The 18,790-nt window shown below is 36.5% G+C and overlaps 1 protein-coding gene across 1 annotated transcript in view; it reads right to left on the bottom strand.

Moving 5' to 3' along the window:
• The window catches only part of ANKRD31 (ankyrin repeat domain 31), a 127,594-nt gene that overhangs the window by 9,629 nt on the left and 99,175 nt on the right, over positions 1-18,790 (bottom strand). The window contains exons 22-23 of the mRNA XM_081825593.1: positions 14,088-15,087; positions 2,042-2,182 (exon numbers count right to left, since the gene is read on the bottom strand). Of these exons, the coding sequence (XP_081681719.1) occupies positions 2,042-2,182; positions 14,088-15,087 (1,141 nt within the window). The remainder of the gene's footprint in view (positions 1-2,041; positions 2,183-14,087; positions 15,088-18,790) is intronic.

Here is an 18,790-nt window from a genome sequence, read left to right as displayed (position 1 = left end):
AGAATTCTTCATATCAGTGAGGTCATATGATACATGTTTTTCTCTTTTTGACTTATTTCGCTCAACATAATACCCTCCAGTTCCATCCACGTCATTGCAAATGGCAAGATCTCATTCCTTTTGATGGTTGCATAATATTCCATTGTGTATATATACCACATCTTCTTTATCCATTCTCTATGGTAAGTTTTAAAAGAGGACTTTAAATATTGTAAAAAATCTCATGAGGGTAGTGTTTCTCAGCCTAAGGACTTTATTAGAAGTACATGAGTGCCCTATGGTAATTTTTAAAACTGTTTTTAGGAAAATAAAAAAAAAAAACTAAGCGTACTTAGATAATCTGTATGAATATCTTACATCCAAGAATTCTCCTAATTGTAGTGCCTACATTTGTCTTTGGCTTCACTATCACATAGGTGTTAAACCATATAACTAACTGACATGGCTGATGAGAAAAGACCAGAGGCAATGTGATATATAAATGAGGCTTAAGTACAGAGTGAGGCCAGACGATGTCACAGCCAGCTATTCAAAAGCAGAAAATGCAGTAGTTCCAGTAAAGAAAGAGTGGGAGAAGTGAGTCATCACTGGGCACACAGTAGCTCAAAAAAACTCAACTACAGAAACCAGTATTATATTCATGCTGTGAGCATAGACTATTATAGCAAAATGATATAATCTATCACAAGTTTAAGAAACTATTTTTAATTTTTATTTTTTAAAGATTTTATTTATTTATTTGACAGAGAGAGACACAGCAAGAAAGGGAACACAAGCAGGGGGAGTGGGAGAGGGGGAAGCAGGCTTCCCCGCCGAGCAGGAAGCCCGATGAGGGGCTTGATCCCAGGACCCTGGGATCACGACCTGAGCCAAAGGCAGACGCTTAATGACTGAGCCACCCAGGTGTCCCAAATTTAAGAAACCTTTTAATAAAAAGGGATTTCCAAGGGCAAAATGTTAATTACTAGCATACAAATATGATTTATGAATTATGGAAAGGACTGGGCAGGTGAAAAGCAGATGGTCTGGTGACTCCAGGGGTGGAAAATAAATAAGAAAAAACTTTTGAGAAAAAAAACCCCAAAGACTATAAAGTAGAGGAAATCTAAGATGTGCTGATCTAAGTGAAGGAACTAAAACACAGTTTTGGAAGCACCTGCCACAAAGGTCTACGATACCAGAAAACAGTTTAGAGATGAGGAAGGAGAGGAGGAGCTAGGAGGAATGGTGGGCAGAGCTAAGCGGGACAAAAAAGGAGAGAAGAAACTGCCTTTTACTACTCAGGCACTGAGGCTTACTGTAATGGCTAGTGGAGCCTGAAGGCATCTGCACTCCTGTTCAACAGTAATGGTGGATGTCTGATGATTCACTTTCCTGAGTGAATCATTGCAAGACTGTTCCCTTAAGTGTGGCCATGGACATCTGGAGGTGGCTGATCACCAGACCCCAAGGGTGTCAGTCATTAATAGTCTTTAAATTGGTGGTTAAACTGGGCTTATAACTCAGAAGACAGAATTGTGTGGAAGACTACTAAGTCTAGGAAGTCAGAATGAAAAGAAATACTTCTTTTTGGGGGATTGGCAACTGATGATAAAACTGTTAAAACAAAAGTGCACCATAACTTTTGTGGGTCTTAGGCTGCTTGCTCATTCCTTTGTCTTTAGGGGAAGATTTTCCTTCATTGCATCAGAATACTAACATATAACTAAATGGTCAACACACCAGAGGTCTCAAATTTTCTACATGGAGTCACAAAGATCTGAAATCACCTGGGAGGATAATAGGGGAACATTGAGGGCATTTGAATTTCTGAGACTAGATGAGGAACAAAGAAGGAGAGGCTGTCAGCTGTCCAACTCTGTCCCTGGGGATTTCTGGCAAATAAGAGTTGTGGGAGCACATAGCATATTGTAGAAGGAACATCTGAGAACAAAAACTAGCTTGGAGAACTTCAGATTTCTTAAAAAATAGTTTTATCATAAAAAAATATGTACCTTTCCATTTGAATATGAAGTTACAGATAAACTTAAGAATGACCCACCTTACTCCAAGCGTAATTCCAAGTCACGTAACTGTCGCCTCCTAGAAGATCCTTGAGCCAGGTGACTGGATTTTGATAAATCTGACCATTTTCTACCTTAATTTTACCACTCAGTAAAACACTGGCTTTGTGAGTAGTCTCCTGAAGTGAAAAATAAAACAAAAATTAAGAAGGAAAAATACCTGAAATATGTGAACTTCTGCTTTTGGCCATGATGAAGTAATAGGAACCAGAATTACCCTAACAAAGAAAAAACAAACAAAATATATGGAGCAATGGTTTGCAAGGTACCAAACATCAGGCAACATAGTACAGTGATCCCTGAGAAGTGAGAAATTAATGAGGTGAGCCTTCCAAGTGTCCCAGCTCACTGCCTTGAGAGTTTCCAGGTCATGGTGCAGGGAGAGGGAATCCAGGCAAAGCCTGTGGACTCCTTGAGTTGAGGAGACAGACCAGAGTCCACGGAGGCAAAGTGCCTAGAGTTTGCAGGACAGAATACTGAGAAGAGAGACATACAAAGAAAGAGAACTCTGCAGATCTTCAGGGGGGGTCCTCTTTAAGTATTCAGCTGAGTAGTGATTGGCCATGTTTGAGAGCAAATTACCCAGGGCTGGGAAAAGAACCACCTGAGAAGATCAGAAGTAATGACACCTGGCATTCTCAAAGGTCAGAAATAGTGCCTGTTCCCAACAGCAAGACTAGAAAACCTCAATACTGGTGGGGCATTGGTTGGGTACACAGAAGAGCCTTACCTCAGTAGTGGCAAATAATTAGCCCTAGATTGAACACATGCTCCAATCCTGCCTACCAAATCTTTTTTTTTTTAAAAGATTTTATTTATTTATTTGACAGAGAGAGACACACAGCGAGAGAGGGAACACAAGCAGGGGGAGTGGGAGAGGGAGAAGCAGGCCTCCCATGGAGCAGGGAGCCCCATGTGGGGCTCGATCCCAGGACCGTGGGATCATGACCTGAGCTGAAGGCAGATGCTTAACGACTGAGCCACCCAGGCGCTCCCTGCCTACCAAATCTTAAAAGCAAGACCCACAAGGATCAAATTGTTTCCAAGGAACTTAACTGTATCCTAAAACAAATCTACAAAATATTTATAAGAATAAAAAAATATCCAGCATCCAACAAGGTAGATTTCACAATGTGTGGGATTCAATAAGAAGTTAACAGACCTGGCTGTGAATTGTGCAAGACTGTTGAATCTCAGATCTGTACCTCTGAAACAAATAATGCAATATATGTTAAGAAAAAAAAAAAGAAGAAGGTAGCAGGAGGGGAAGAATGAAGTGGGGGAAATCGGAGGGGTAGATGAACCATGAGAGACGATGGACTCTGAAAAACAAACTGCGGGTTCTAGAGGGGAGGGGGGTGGGAGGATGGGTTAGCCTGGTGGTGGGTATTGAGGAGGGCACATTCTGCATGGAGCACTGGGTGTTATGCACAAACAATGAATCATGGAACACTTCATCTAAAACTAATGATGTAATGTATGGGGATTAACATAAGAATAAAAATAAAAATTAAAAAAAAAAGAAGCTAACAGACCTGGAAATTAGTAGGAAAATACAACCCATACAGAAGAGATAAAGCAATCAACTGAAAATGACTGAGAACTGGTAAGAATGTTAGAATTAGCAGATAAAGACATTAAGTAGTTATTACAATCATATTCCACATGTTCAGAAGTTATGTGGAGACATGGAAAATATTTTTAAAAAGACCAAAATCAAACTTCTAGAGATGAAAATTACAATGTATGAGATGAAGAATACACTGGATAGTTACAGATTAGACATTTTGATCAAAAAGATTAGTAAATTCAAAGACAAAGCAATAAGTACTGTAGAAAAATGAAATACAGAGAAAAGAGAATTTTTTTTTTTTTAAAGATTTTATTTATTTATTTGACAGAGAGAGACACAGCGAGAGAGGGAACACAAGCAGGGGGAGTGGAAGAGGGAGAAGCAGGCTTCCCACAGACAGGGAGCCTGATGCGGGGCTCAATTCCAGGACCCTGGGACCATGACCTGAGCCGAAGGCAGACGCTTAACGACTGGGCCACCCAGGTGCCCCGAAAAGAGAATTTTTAAAAATGAACAGATCATCAGTGAATTGTGGAATGATTTCAAGCAAGCCAATATGTGTGTAATAAGAGGTTCTAAAAGGAGGGAAGGGAAGAAAAAACATTTGAAGAAATAATGGCTGAAATTCTTCCACATCTGAGATTCACATGTGGAACCCAGAGATTCAAGAAATTCAATAACCCCTAAGCATAAGAAACATGAAAAAAATTACACTAATGCTCCTCATAATCAAAATTGCTTAAAACCAGGTAAAATCTTAAAAGCAAAAAACCCCAAAAAACAAAAAAAAAAAATCCAAAAAAAAAAAAAAAAGCAGCCAGAAGGAGAAAAAAAAGACCCATTACTTACAGAGGAACTAGGTTAAGAACAACAGTGTATTTAAACAAGAAAGAAAACAAGCAAGCAAGAAAACAGTGGAGCAACATCTTTCAAGTAAAGGAAAAAACTCTTTCAACATAAAAGTCTGTATCTGGCAAAAATATCTTTCAAAAATGAAGGTGAAATAAACTTTTTCAGACATGCAAAAGTCAAAAGGATTCATTATCAGCAGAAGACCTTCAATATAAGAAATGTTAAAGACAGTCCTCCAGGCAGAAGAAAAATGGTAGCAAATGGCAATCAGGATCTACATAAAGGAAACAAAAGCAGAAATGGTAACTACATGACAGAAATACTTTTCTTATTATTTAAATCTGCTTAAAAGATAACTGCTTAAACAAAAATAATAATGTAGTGTGGAATTTATAACATTAGGTAAAGGTAAAATATATGGTAACACAAAGGTCAGGAGTAGAAAAATGGAAGCATACTAGTTTGAGGTTCTTACAGTATATATGAAGTGGTATAATATTACTTACAGGTAGACTGGGAGAAGTTAAAAATATGTTCTATAAACGCTAAAGCCACAACTGAAGTAAAGAGTTGTAGCTAATAAACCAACAAAGGAGATAAAGCATAAAAAAATGAAAAAGGGAACAAAGAAGAGATGAGAGAAATAGAAACAGATGCCATGTGATAGATTTAAACCTAACTACATCAAAAGTCCCACTGAATATAAATATTCTTTTTTTTTAAGATTTTATTTATTTGAGAGAGAGCATGAGAGCGCATGAGTGGGGGGAAGGACAGAGGGAGCAGGACAAGCAGACTCCCCGCTAAGCAGGGAGCCCAATGTGGGGCTCAATCCCAGGACTCTGAGATCATGATCTGAGCCAAAGTCAGATGCTTAACTGAATGAGCCACCCAGGTGCCCCGAATGTAAATATTCTAGAATCAACTTCTGGTATGACAATGTGAGGATCCAGTCCCAGATGAAAAGTATTTAAAAAAATAGTTTAAATCTGGAAATGGTCGTAAACGCATGCAGCAAATAAAGAGCCATCTATTCAGCAAAATCTATGACAACTAGGTGGGAAAAAAAAGGTGAGTCTGTGGTATGTGAACCAAGATTGCTTTCTTCCTCCCCCTTCCCATCTCAGTGAGGTGCAGATTTCACTCCAGATTCCACTTGCAGCCAAGAACACAGGGCTCCCTCTCCCTATAGCCTCCAATCAGAGGGCTACCTTCTTGTTAGGGGAAGGATATCAGCTTTTCTCATCTTGCCCTCAGCTATCTCTTGCTAAGGCTAAGTTCTGAGTGCAGCCAAGAGGTGGGGGAACCCTTCTGCGAAGCCTGTACTGGTGAGGCAGAGGCTCCACCTTTGGCATGGTGGCACTGAGACTAGTAGGACCCTGATCACCCCTAGCTGGCTTGTAAGGTAGTGGTTTCATGTCAGGAGAGACAAGCTGTAAAGGCATGAGGCTAACGTGCCTGCCTTGGCTAAATGCTCAGCTCCTAAAGCCGGGTGTCTTTCAGAGAAAAGTTGTTATGTCCCCACCCCAGCTCCAGAGCTATGGCACAGTGATTTTGTCTTGGAAAAGAAGCAAGCCTTAAAACAGATGGTTCCTAATCTCCTCCAAAGGAAATGACTTCATTTACAACAGACCATGGAGAAGTTCAAGCTCAAGGGCACTTTAAAGGCAGTACAGGTTGTGGTAAAAAGCAATTGGAAGTAAATTGGTAGATTCACTGGGGATACAGGCTGAATTGTAGGCTGGCTAGTTTTTAGGAGAGAACTGGGAAAAGAAATAGTAGGGAGGAGCATTCCTAGAGTAAACTCAAACACTGACTTCATAAACTATCCCTTCAAAGGAACACACACTTGACTGGATTAGTCTGTAGAGCAATTTATGCTCCAGGTCATCATTGAAAACAATATAATAATTAACCAGCAATAACTGGAGCTTAATGGCTAGGTATGGAGAGGGAAAGAGACAGTCAAAGAGAGACCTGCCAAGGTCTCAGTCTATGTGGTACAGTATCAAAAGTTTAACACTATAGTAGGGAAAAATAACCTCCACTAAAACAATCTAGCCAGTAACTAAATAAGCAGGCACATAACAACAACAAGCCTAAGAGAAGGTGGGGGCCAGTACACAGAGTTGCTACATCTTTCAAAATATATAAGATGTCCAGTTCCAACCAAAAACTGACACGTGGAAAAACAGGAAACTATGACACATACATCAAAACAAATAAAGCAACAGAAAACATCTGTGAGAATGACTAAATGTTGGATTTAATAAAGACTTTTTTTTAAAAAAAGATTTTATTTATTTATTTGACAGAGAGAGACACAGCTAGAGAGGGAACACAAGCAGGGGGAGTTGGAGAGGGAGAAGCAGGCTTCCTGCCAAGCAGGAAGCCCAATGCAGGGCTCGATCCCAGGACCCCAAGATCATGACCGGAGCCGAGGGCAGACGCTTAATGACGGAGCCACCCAGGTGCCCCTTAACAAAGACTTCTAAACAGTCATTATAAAAATGTTAAAATAATGAAAAGAAACCATAAATAAAGAAGTAAAGGAAGGTATGATGATAGTGTCATATCAAAGAGAGAATATCAATAAAGAGACAGAATTTATAAAAAAGAACCAAATAGAAGTCATGGACTTGAAAAGTATAATAACTGAAATGAAAAATTTACTAGAGGGGTTCAACAGATTCATGATGTCAGAAGAAAGAATTAATAAACCTGAAGGATCAACAGAGATTATGAAGGCTGAAGAACAGAAAGAAAAAAGGATGTAGAAAAATGAAAAGGCCTCACAGAAATGTGGGACACCATTAAACACATTAACATATGCATAATGGGAGTACTAGAAGGACAAGAGAGAGAAAAAGGAACAGAAAACATACTTGAAAAAATAATGGCTGAAAACTTCCCAAATTTACTGAAAAACATTAATCTGTATTTTCAGAAGGAGGCTCAGTGACTTCCAAGTAGGATAAACATGAAAAAATACATAAACAGATACATGCCGGAAGTCAAAGACAATGAGAAAATATTGAAAGAAGCAAGAGAAAAATGACATCACTTACAAGGTAACCCGAAGAAGATTACTAGCTGGCTTCTTATCAGAAACAATGGAGGCCAGAAGCAGTGGAATAACATATTCAAAGGGTATAAAGAAAAAAGTGTCAACCAAGAATCCTATATCCAGCAAAGCTACCTTTCAAAAATAAAGTTAAATAAAAACATTCCCACGTAAACAAAAATGGAGAGAATCTGTTGCTAGCATACCTGATAAGAAATACCAGAGGAAGTTTTTCACGTTGAAAGCAAGTGACCCCAAATGGTAAAATGAATCCACATGAGAAAACAAATAGCATCAGTAAAGGTAATCACACATTATAAAAGACAGTATGGACAAATATTTCTTCTCCTTTCTTCTCTTAACTGATTTAAAAAATAATTATATAAAACAATAGGTATATAATATACATATTTGGAAATAGCAAAAAGGAGATGGGTGGGAGCAAAGTTTTCTTTTGCTAAGGGAATGATACCAGATGGTAACTCAAATCCACAGGAACAAATGAAAGGGTAAATAAGAAGGTTAATATAAGGGGCGCCTGGGTGGCTCAGTTGGTTAAGCGTCTGCCTTCAGCTCAGGTCATGATCCCAGGGTCCTGGGATCGAGCCCCACATCAGGCTCCCTGCTCGGCGGGAAGCCTGCTTCTCTGTCTCCCACTCCCCCTGCTTGTGTTCCCTCTCGCGCTGTGTCTCTCTCTATCAAATAAATAAATAAAATATTAAAAAAAAAAAAGGTTAATATAAGAAAATCTATAAACATACACTTGCTTACTTCTGTTTCTTTACAAATCACAAGATAAATAAAGTCATAATCATAACAATGAATTGTTTCATTTATAACATTTATATATATAATACATATAATAATAATATCATGGAAAGAGGGACAGAGCTATGTAGGAATTACAGTTCTTTGTCTCACTAGAATTAGGTTAGTATAAATCTGAAGCTGATTCTGATAAGTGAAGATGTCCTAGGGTAAGCACTATGGAAATACCGCGAAAAATACGGTGAAAAAAAGTCACTGAAGAAACTAAAATGCTATAATGGAAAATATTCACTTAATGCAAAAGAAAGTAATAAAGAAGTACAGAGGAACAAAAAAGACATGAGACATATTGAAAACAAAAGTAAAACAGCAGACATAAATCCAATAATATTAATAACATTAACTGAATGAGAGTGGATTAAAAAAACCTACTCAAAAGGCAGAGGTTGTCAGACTAAGTTAAAAAAACAAGATCCAATTTAGCAATTTGTGCATACACAAAACAGACTAAATTGAAAGAGACAAGTAAATTGAACATGAAAGGATGGAGAAAGATATATCATGCAAACAGCAACCTCAAAAAAACTGGAGCAGCTATAACTAATATCACACAAAATAGACTTTAGAACAAAAAATGTTACTAGAGATAATGAGGGACATTTTGTAATGAGGAGAGGGTTAATGCATCAGGAAGATATAATTATAAACACACATGCACATAATGAAAGAGCACTGACACACATGAAACAAAAATTAACAGAAATGAAGGGTGAAATGGACAATTCAACAGTAACAGAACTCCACTTTGTTTCCTATTAACACAACTCCACTTTCATTAATGTCTAGAACAAACGGCAGAAGATCAATGAGAAAAGAGAAAACTTGAGCAGCGCTATAAACCAACTAGACCCAAAAGGCATCTATAAAAAACTTCTCCTAACAACAGAAGAATATTCTTCTCATGTGCTCATGGAACTTTTTTTAGGATGGGCCATCTGCTAGTAAAGCCATAAAATAAATCTCAGAAAATTTAAAAGGATTGAAATAATACTAAGTATATTCTCTAAATGCAACAGAATGAAATTAGAAATTAATAATAAAAAAATGGAACACTCACAGTTATGTGGAAATCAAACAACATACTCCTAAATAACTAATGGGTTAAAGAGGTAATCAAAAGGCAAATTAGAAAATACTTTGAAATGAATGAAAACGAAGATACAATATACCAAAAACTATGGGATGCAGCAAAAGCAGTGGATTAAAGGGAAATTTATAGCTGTAAATGCCTATATGGAAAAAGAAGAAAAATCTCAAATCATTAACCTAAACTTACACTGATGACACTGGAAAAAAAACAGCAAACTAAACCCAAAGCATGCAGAAAGAAGGAAATAAATATTAGAGTGGAAATAAATAAAAGAGGCAATAGAAAAACAATAGATAAAATCAGTAAAATCAAAAGTGATTCTTTGAAAATATTAACAAAATCAACAAAGCTTTAGCTAGACTGACCAAGAAAAACAAGTGAAGAGACTCAAATTACTTAAGGTCAGCAATGAAAATGGGTACACTGCTACTGAACCAAGTGAAATAAAAAAGGATTACAAGAGAAACTATCAAGAATTCTATGCCAATAAATAAGATAAAATAGACAAATTTCTAGAAAGATAAAAACTACCAAAAATGATTCAAGAAGAGACAATTTGAAAAAACCTGTAAGTAAAGAGACTGAATTAACACAAAAAAACTATCTACAAAAAAAAATCCCAGTACAGATGGCTTCATTGCTGATTACTCTCAAACATTTAAAGAAGACTTAAAACCAGTATTCTGTATTACCAATATTCCAAAAGATAGAAAAGGAGAAACACTTTTGTGAGACAAGTATTACCTTAATACCAAACCAGACAAATACAAGAAAACTACAGATCAATATCTTCAATAAATATGGATGCAAAAATCCTCAACAGCCTACTAGAAAGCCAAATCCAGCAACATATAAAAAGAATTACATACCATGACCAAGTATGATTTGTCTGCTTTCCCAGGAATGCAAGGTTGGTTTAATATCCAAAGATCAAATAATGTTATACAATATATCAATAGAATGCAAACCAAAATCCACATGATCATCTCAATATATGTGGAAAGAACATCTGACAAAATCTAATACCCCTTCTGATAAAAACATTCAAGAAACTAGGAAAAGAAAGAACTTACTCAGCCTGATTAAGGGCATTTATGAGAAAACCTACAGCTAGCATTGTATTTAACAGTGAAAGACTAAATTTTTTCTAAGAAACATAGTTTTAGGGAAAAAAAATAGAAGTTTGATCTTATTATTTTATTTCAACACTGTACTGGAGGTTTTAGCTAGTGCATCCAAAAAAGAAATAAAAAGCATTCACAATGGAAAAGAAAGAAGTAAAACTGTCTTTATTTATAGACAACATGATCATCTATATAGAGAATCCAATGAAATCTCCAAAAATTTATAGGAAGTAGTAAGTGAGTTTAGCAAGGTTGTATGATAACATCTCAAAATACAAAAAACAATTGTATTTCTACCTATTAGCAATAAACAACCAAAAATTAAAACTTAAAAAATGTCATATATAATACTATCAAAAACATGAAATACTTAGGGATAAATCTGATAAAAGACGTGAAAGACCTTTATATTGACTTCTACAACTGCTGGGAAAAAAAGAGAAGACCTAAATTAACAAGAGCTATATCATGTTCATGGTTTAGACAACTTAATATTGCTAAAAGCATGTCATTTGTCTCAAAATTACAGATTCAACTCAATACCATTAAAAATAATAGCACCCCTTTTTTAAAAAAAGAAACTGAAAAACTCACTCTAAAATTCATATGGGATTGCAAATGACCTAGAATAGCCAAAACACTTTAGAAAAGGGAGAACAAAATTGGAGGACTAACACTACCTGATTTTTTAGAAAAGATTTTATTTATTTATTTGAGAGAGTGGGTGTGCATGCATGAGCAGGGAGAGGGGCAGAGGGGGAGGGAGAGGGATGGAGCCTGACGTAGGGCTCAATCTTATGACTCTGAGATCATGACCTGAGCTGAAACCAAGAGTCAGCTGCTTAACCGACTGAGCCACCCAGGTGCCCCAACACTACTGTGTAGTAACTGTACAATCAGTGTTACTGATTCTAACACTTATTATAGAGCTATACAATCAAGATGGTATTCATAGTAAGACAGACAAATAGATAAGTTAAACAGAATAGGGAGTCCAGAAATAGGCACATGTATGGAACAAATAATTTTCTACAAAGGTGCAAAGACAATTCAACAGAGGGTAATTTTTTCAACACATGTTGCTGGAAGCATTAAATATCCAAATTTAAAAATATGAATGGGGATCCTACTTTGTACCACATACAAAAACTAATGGATCATAAACCTAAATTCTAGGAGAAAATCTTTGTGACCTTGGGTTAGACAAAGAATTCTTAGATATGATACTAAAAACATAATCAGTGAAAGAGCAAATTGCTAAGTTGGACTACGTCAAAATTTTAAACTTCTGTTCTTTATAAGATAATTTTGAGAGAATGAAAAGACAAGCCATACACTAGGAGAAGATATTTGCAAAGTATACGTTTGATAAAGGACTTATATCCAAAATATATCAAAACAAATATCAAAACAAGAGAACAAGCAACTAATTAAAAAATGGGCAAATATTTGAAAAAAAGCTTCACCAAAGAATAAATATGGATGACAAATAGCATATGAAAAGATACTCAACATAACTAATCATTATTAAATGCAAATTAAAACCACAATGATAAACTATTACACATACATACATATTACATACATACATCTACATTACATGTCATATGGCTAAAATTAACAGATTGATCATACTAAGTGTTAGCTAAGTAGGAATGTGGAGGAACTAGAATACTCATACACAGCTGGTGGGAATGTAATATGTTACAAACAACTTTGGCAGTTTCTTAAAAAGTTAAATATATACTTACCATATATTTTATCCAGCCACTCCACTCCTATGTATTTACCCAAGAAAAGCAAAAGCCTGTGTCATACCAAAATTTGTACACCAATGTTCATAGTAGTTTTATTTGTGATAGTCAACAACTGGAAACAACCTAAATGTCTATCACAGATGAAATGACAAATGAACTGTAGTTTGTTCTACACACTACACAACAATAAAAAAGGAATTAAACTACTTATATATGCTCTAATGGCGGTGATTCTCAAATAATTATGTTCAGAAAAAAGAAGCCAGACAAAAATGAATACATATGGTGTAATTCCATTTTTACAGAATTCTTAGACATGCAAGCTAAAGTACAGGGACAAGAAGCAGAACAGTAATTGTCTAGAGCTCGGGAAGAAAGGGGTATGAAGGAGGTAAACAATAAGGCAAAAAGAAACTTTTGGGGGTGATGGATATGTTCATTACCTTGTTTGTGGTCATGGTTTCACAGGTGTATACATATGTCAAAATCTGTCAAACTGCATAATTTAAATACATGTAGTGTATGTTAATCATATCTCAATAAAGCTGTTAAGAAATAGTCAAAATATGAAAAGTTATATTGAAATTTTATTATAGCTGACCCAGAGAAATAGCCACAACTGTCAAAATCTGAGTTAACATAACTAATTTACTAACTAAAATCTGAGTCGCTTTGGCTAATTTGAAGTAGGTACTACTTAATGATAAACTGGTTGACAGGCAAGCAAACAGGAACATCAAGGGACCTGAGATCAAGCTACTAACTTGGTCTTTACACTACTGTTTGGAATTTTAAAATTAATTTTTTTTGCTCCTAACTTATAAGTAAAGTTTATTAGGAAAAACCTTATTAACCAGAAATGGAAGGACTAGAAACAGTGGTCATTCACATTAAATTCTGGTTAGCCAGGACTGCTTTCTGTTCAACCAGTGATCCCTAAGCAAAGAAGCATTCTAGGACTCCTGCAGTCACTGCCACTCCGAATTCCTCTTTCAAAAAGTGAATGTGGGCAAAGGAGAGAGGAAAACTCTTTTGTAGGTATTTCTAGTAGAACAATTTTTTTCCTTTTCTATTTTTATGCATTATGTGATATTGTTTTAATTGAGTCAGATTTATCCAAATTCCAAGTTACTTCTTGTTTCTAAATTGAGCTCCTATGGAAGAGGAATTTATTCCTATCCCTTATCAGGGGAAGCTTTAGCAGTATGCAGTAATTCCCTAAACTCTGGAACCAAAGAAAGCTCCAATTTATTATGTTTATGCTGTTCTTAAATCCTTCCTGAGTCAATATAATTGACTAATTCTGTCCTCAGAGCCCAAAGGTGCTTGTGACCAAAATGTATAGAGCAATCCTAAAAACATGATTTCACTCACTAAGAACATAGTGGCATATCCCTTCATTCAAGAAGCCCAGCCAAGGGGCGCCTGGGTGGCTCAGTTGGTTAAGCAACTGCCTTCCGCTCAGGTCATGATCCTGGAGTCCCGGGGTCGAGTCCCACATTGGGCTCCCTGCTCAGCGAGAAGCCTGCTTCTCCCTCTGACCCTCCCCCCTCTCATGTACTCTCTCTCATTCTCGCTCTCTCAAATAAATAAATAAATCTTTAAAAAAAAAAAAAAAAAGAAGTCCAGCCAAACACTATTTCTCTAATTAGAGCTAAAAGCCTACACTTTTTGAGAGCAACCTTTAGTAACTTATTTATAAAATTACATGATTTTAGAGAAAAAAAATAGGATACCTGTGTTTTGAATTCCAGAATGTTATTTCCTGGATTAATTCTTCCGAGTAATATCAGATCCTTTATCTGCATACATTTCTTCCTAGTGCTGTAGTTTAAAGGCTTTCTTATTGTACGTTGACGGCCACACCCAGAGGAAGAGGAGTTCTGACTGTCTCTAGCATGGGGAACAGCAAAAGCTGATTTTTTAAGATACGATTTCGTCTGATACCCAGTACTGCTGCTGCCGAAGGCATCAGTCCCTTGATGTGCCAGGGATTCTAATGTCCCCCTAGGTTGTTGCTGGGAAGCTATTTTCCTCTTCCTTCTTTTTGGATCACAACTGGTAGGAGCCTGATCGCAAATAAAAGTCGATGGATGGGCATCATTTTCAGCAAGTATTCTTGTAGTCTCTGAAATATTTAATGTACTAGTTACTGCTGAAGGACTACTATAGGATTTGTGCCCTTTGGCTGGAGTTTCTATAAGATCATTTTCTTTTTGCGAATGTTCTTCTTGAGTAATAAAGGCAACAGGTTGGGATGGTAATTTAATCTTCTTACTACCATCTGAATGTCTGGATTTTGATAACCCATCCAAGGTACAGTCATTGACATTTTGTTTAGAATTCAGTTCATTTCCAGAAAATTCTTCTCTTCTCACTGTTTCTGAGTTTACACAAGTGTTGGTATTTTGGCTGCCATTCCACATATCCAGAGACAACTGTGTTTCTTGCATGCTTCCACAAATATGGCCTACAGGAGAAAGTGAACCTGATTGGGGCTGCAATGAATTTTCCAGACTGGTAAGCTCTTGGCTGTCCTTTTCACTAGTGATTTCTGAGCTGGATGGCAGATTCCTCAAACTAGGACCAGACAAAGATGTAATGTTTTTATAGTTTTGAATTTTCTGGCTAATTTTTTTCTGTTTTTTTGCCACAACTAAAAGGTTCTTCTGTCTTGTGGCCAAGTTAGCCAGTTGTTCTCTCAGGACTCCTTGCTTAAATGATTCTACGGACACCCTAGAGAAAGAAACAGAAAGAGAAAATAATACAAAAACAGTAGAAAACTTTTTTTTAGTAGTCATTTAGATTTTAAAGATACTTTGTCTCGGGCGCCTGGGTGGCTCAGTTGGTTAAGCGACTGCCTTTGGCTCAGGTCATGATCCTGGAGTCCCGGGATCGAGTCCCGCATCGGGCTCCCTGCTCGGCGGGGAGTCTGCTTCTCCCTCTCCTGCTCTCTGTCTCTCATTCTCTCTCTCTCAAATAAATAAATAAAATCTTTAAAAAAAAAAAATAAAGATACTTTGTCTCAATTTAAATTTAATTAGCCCAAAGTACACAAGAGTCTATTTTTGCAATGAATTTCCTCTGAGAAGGAAATGACTCTTAAGGTGAATAAGACTGCCTTTTCATAGAGGTGATGGTGTGGTTATCCACATTTACATTATTTACCAGTTGTGAGTCAGCTCTGAAAAACAAAACTGGCGTTGTTTAGTTGGAAGGTAGCAACTGATGGCCAAGGAGGAATACCATTCTTTAAATCTGGAGTTTGCTTACCTCTTTATAGTGGAAAGGTGTATCAGGAAGTAACATTTAGGAATAAGTTCCACTTAAGTTCCCTTAGAGCTATGGAGAAGTGAGACTGTTTTGTGAGTAATACCTAGGCTAGACCTGAGAAATGTTAGTCCATCAAGTAATTACTGTAATTATACTTTAAGGCTGTACAGAGGGACCACCCAGATAAACATTATCCTGTGTGACTATAAGGGGCTTGATTTTGAGAGAATATGGCTGATCCATACACCTTTTTCTTTTGGTTATACCCACCTATTCTATAGTGACCTTCAGGATACTAGACTCTTTGTTTCCAGTAGTTCTCAAACTTTTTGGTCTTATGACTTCTTTATACTCTTAAAAATTTTTGAGGAACCCAAAGGGCTTTTGTTTATATGGGTATATCTATTAATATTTACTGTTTTAGAAAATAAAACAGAAAATTTTAAAACACAAGAATATACAAGCATACATTCCATTAGCTATTAGAATAATGATGTTATCACAGTTCATGTGGCCTCTAGAAAATTCCATTACACACTCATGAGAGAATGCGAGCCAAAAAGGCAAATAACATCTCAGTTTTGTTTTTTTTTTAAAGATTTTATTTATTTATTTGAGAGAGAGAGAATGAGAGAGAGCACATGAGAGGGGGGAGGGTCAGAGGGAGAAGCAGACTCCCTGCCGAGCAGGGAGCCCGATGTGGGACTCGATCCAAGGACTCCAGGATCATGACCTGAGCCGAAGGCAGTCGCTTAACCAACTGAGCCACCCAGGCGCCCAAATAACATCTCAGTTTTATTATAAAAATAGTTTTGACTTCACACACCCCTTTAAATGGTCTCAGGGACCCTCAGGGATCGCCCTTAAGCAGCTGCTTTAAGGGACAGCAATAGTATAGATATCTGTCTCTCCTATCGCAGTTTAGAGTTGTTAATATTGAATTCCAAGCAGAATGGATGTTAAAGTGAGTAGCAGATGTAAGTGGAAGAAGCAGCAGAAGAAGTTAGATAAGCAAACAACTAGTAGCATAAAATGCAAGAAGCTGGATAGAGGAGAAAGAAAAAAATTAGTAATATCACATTTAAAACAGAGTTCAGATAGAAAAATAAAAGTGCATTTCAGATTACAAGATTTTAAGTCTTACAGCAATATTAATAAGGATTTACACACCTGCAAACCCAACTGATCAAGAACTTTCCAAAATTCTTGGTATATTGTTAATCACAGGACATAAAAGAAAATAGAAGCTAGCCTTCTCCAAAGCCTTCTAGAAAATATCCTGCAGTCAATTACCCACCTATAGGTCTTTTAAGCTCACTTGCATTATACTGACAGGAAAATAGGAAATAGACATGAATTTGTGATACTTATTCACTGGAGAGAAAAGCAAAATGAAGACAGAAGATTTATAAATGAAAACAGGAAACTGATTTTTAAATAAGTTCAGAAAAAAAATTGAATATGCAATAGATGTCAAATGTTTACAAGAATATAAAGGAAATTAGAAAGAGCACATGTGAATAAATAATAAAGTCAAAAAGGTATCTTCAATCCCATATTCACAGCAGCATTATTAAAAATAGCCGAGACATGGAAACAACCTACATGTCTATCAAAGGATAAATAAATAAAATGTGGTATGTACACACACACACACACACACAGAAATATTATTCAGCCATGAAAAAGAAAGAAATCCTCCCATTTTTGACAATATGCACAGACGTTGAGAGCATTATATTAGGTGAAATAAGTCAGAAACAGAAAAACAAATACTGTATGGTCTCACTTATATATGCAATCTAAAAAACCACAAAAAACTGAACCCACAGATACAGAGAACAGTTTGGTGGTTGCCAGAGGTGGAAGGTGGAGGGTGGGTGAAATGGGTGAAGGGAGCCAAAAGGTACAAATATCTAGTAATACAATAGGTAAGTCATGGGGATATAATGTACAGCATGGTGATTATAGTTAATAATACTGTATTGTATATTTGAAAGTTGCTAAGAGAGTAAATCTTAAAAGTTCTCATCATTGAGAAAAGAAGAGGCATATATAGCTAAGTCTATAAAAAACTAATAAAAATAAGGCCCAAACAAGAAAAAAATATGTAACATTTTTCTTTTTTTATTATTATGTTCAATTAGCCAGCATATAGTACATCATTAGTTTTTGATGTAGTGTTCAATGATTCATTAGTTGCGTATAACACATCTTTCTCAAGAAAAGGACAAAAAGCAATATATAACCAATATCATCAAGATGAAACCTCTTAAAAACTCTAAGAAGTTTAGAAATACACAAAACTAAATAATATACATGGTTACACTGCTTGGAAAGACGACATTTGTGATAGCAAAATAAAAATTTGTAATGTAAAAAATCTGAGTTCACTACAGAAAAATTTATTTTGGGGATTCATGACTAGAGACATTTTCATAAAATTCTTGGCTGTAGACAACTTTTTAAGATACTAAGATGTCTTAAAGGACCCAAATAAATAAAATCACGAATGAAAGAGGAGAGATCACAACCAACACCAAAGAAATACAATTATAAGAACATATTATGAGCAACTATATGCCAGCAAATTAGATAATCTGGAAGAAATGGATACATTCCTAGAGATGTATAAACTACCAAAACTGAACCAGGAAGAAATAGAAAACCTGAACAGACCCATAACCAGTAAGGAAATTGAAGGAGTAATCAAAAATCTCCCAACAAACAAGAGTCCAGGGCCAGATGGCTTCCCAGGGGAATTCTACCAAACATTTAAAGCAGAATTAATACTTGTTCTTCTGAAACTTTCCAAAAATAGAAATGGAAGGAAAACTTCCAAACTCATTTTATGAGGTCAGCAATGCCTTGATCCCAAAACCAGACAAAGACCCCATTGAAAAGGAGAAATAGGGCGCTTGGGTGGCTCAGTTGGTTGGGCGACTGCCTTCGACTCAGGTCATGATCCCGGAGTCCCGGGATCGAGTCCCGCATCGGGCTCCCTGCTCAGCGAGGAGCCTGCTTCTCCCTCTGACCCTCCCCCACTCATGTACTCTCTCTCTCTCTCTCTCATTCTCGCTCTCTCAAATAAATAAATCTTTAAAAAAAAAAAAAAAAAGAAAAGGAGAAATACAGACCAATATCCCTGACGAACATGGATGTAAAA

This window comes from Leptonychotes weddellii, chromosome 7, assembly GCF_054177405.1.
Source record: "Leptonychotes weddellii isolate Sample4059 chromosome 7, ASM5417740v2, whole genome shotgun sequence".
NCBI lineage: Eukaryota > Metazoa > Chordata > Mammalia > Carnivora > Phocidae > Leptonychotes > Leptonychotes weddellii.
This window is presented reverse-complemented; position numbering and strand designations above follow the sequence as displayed.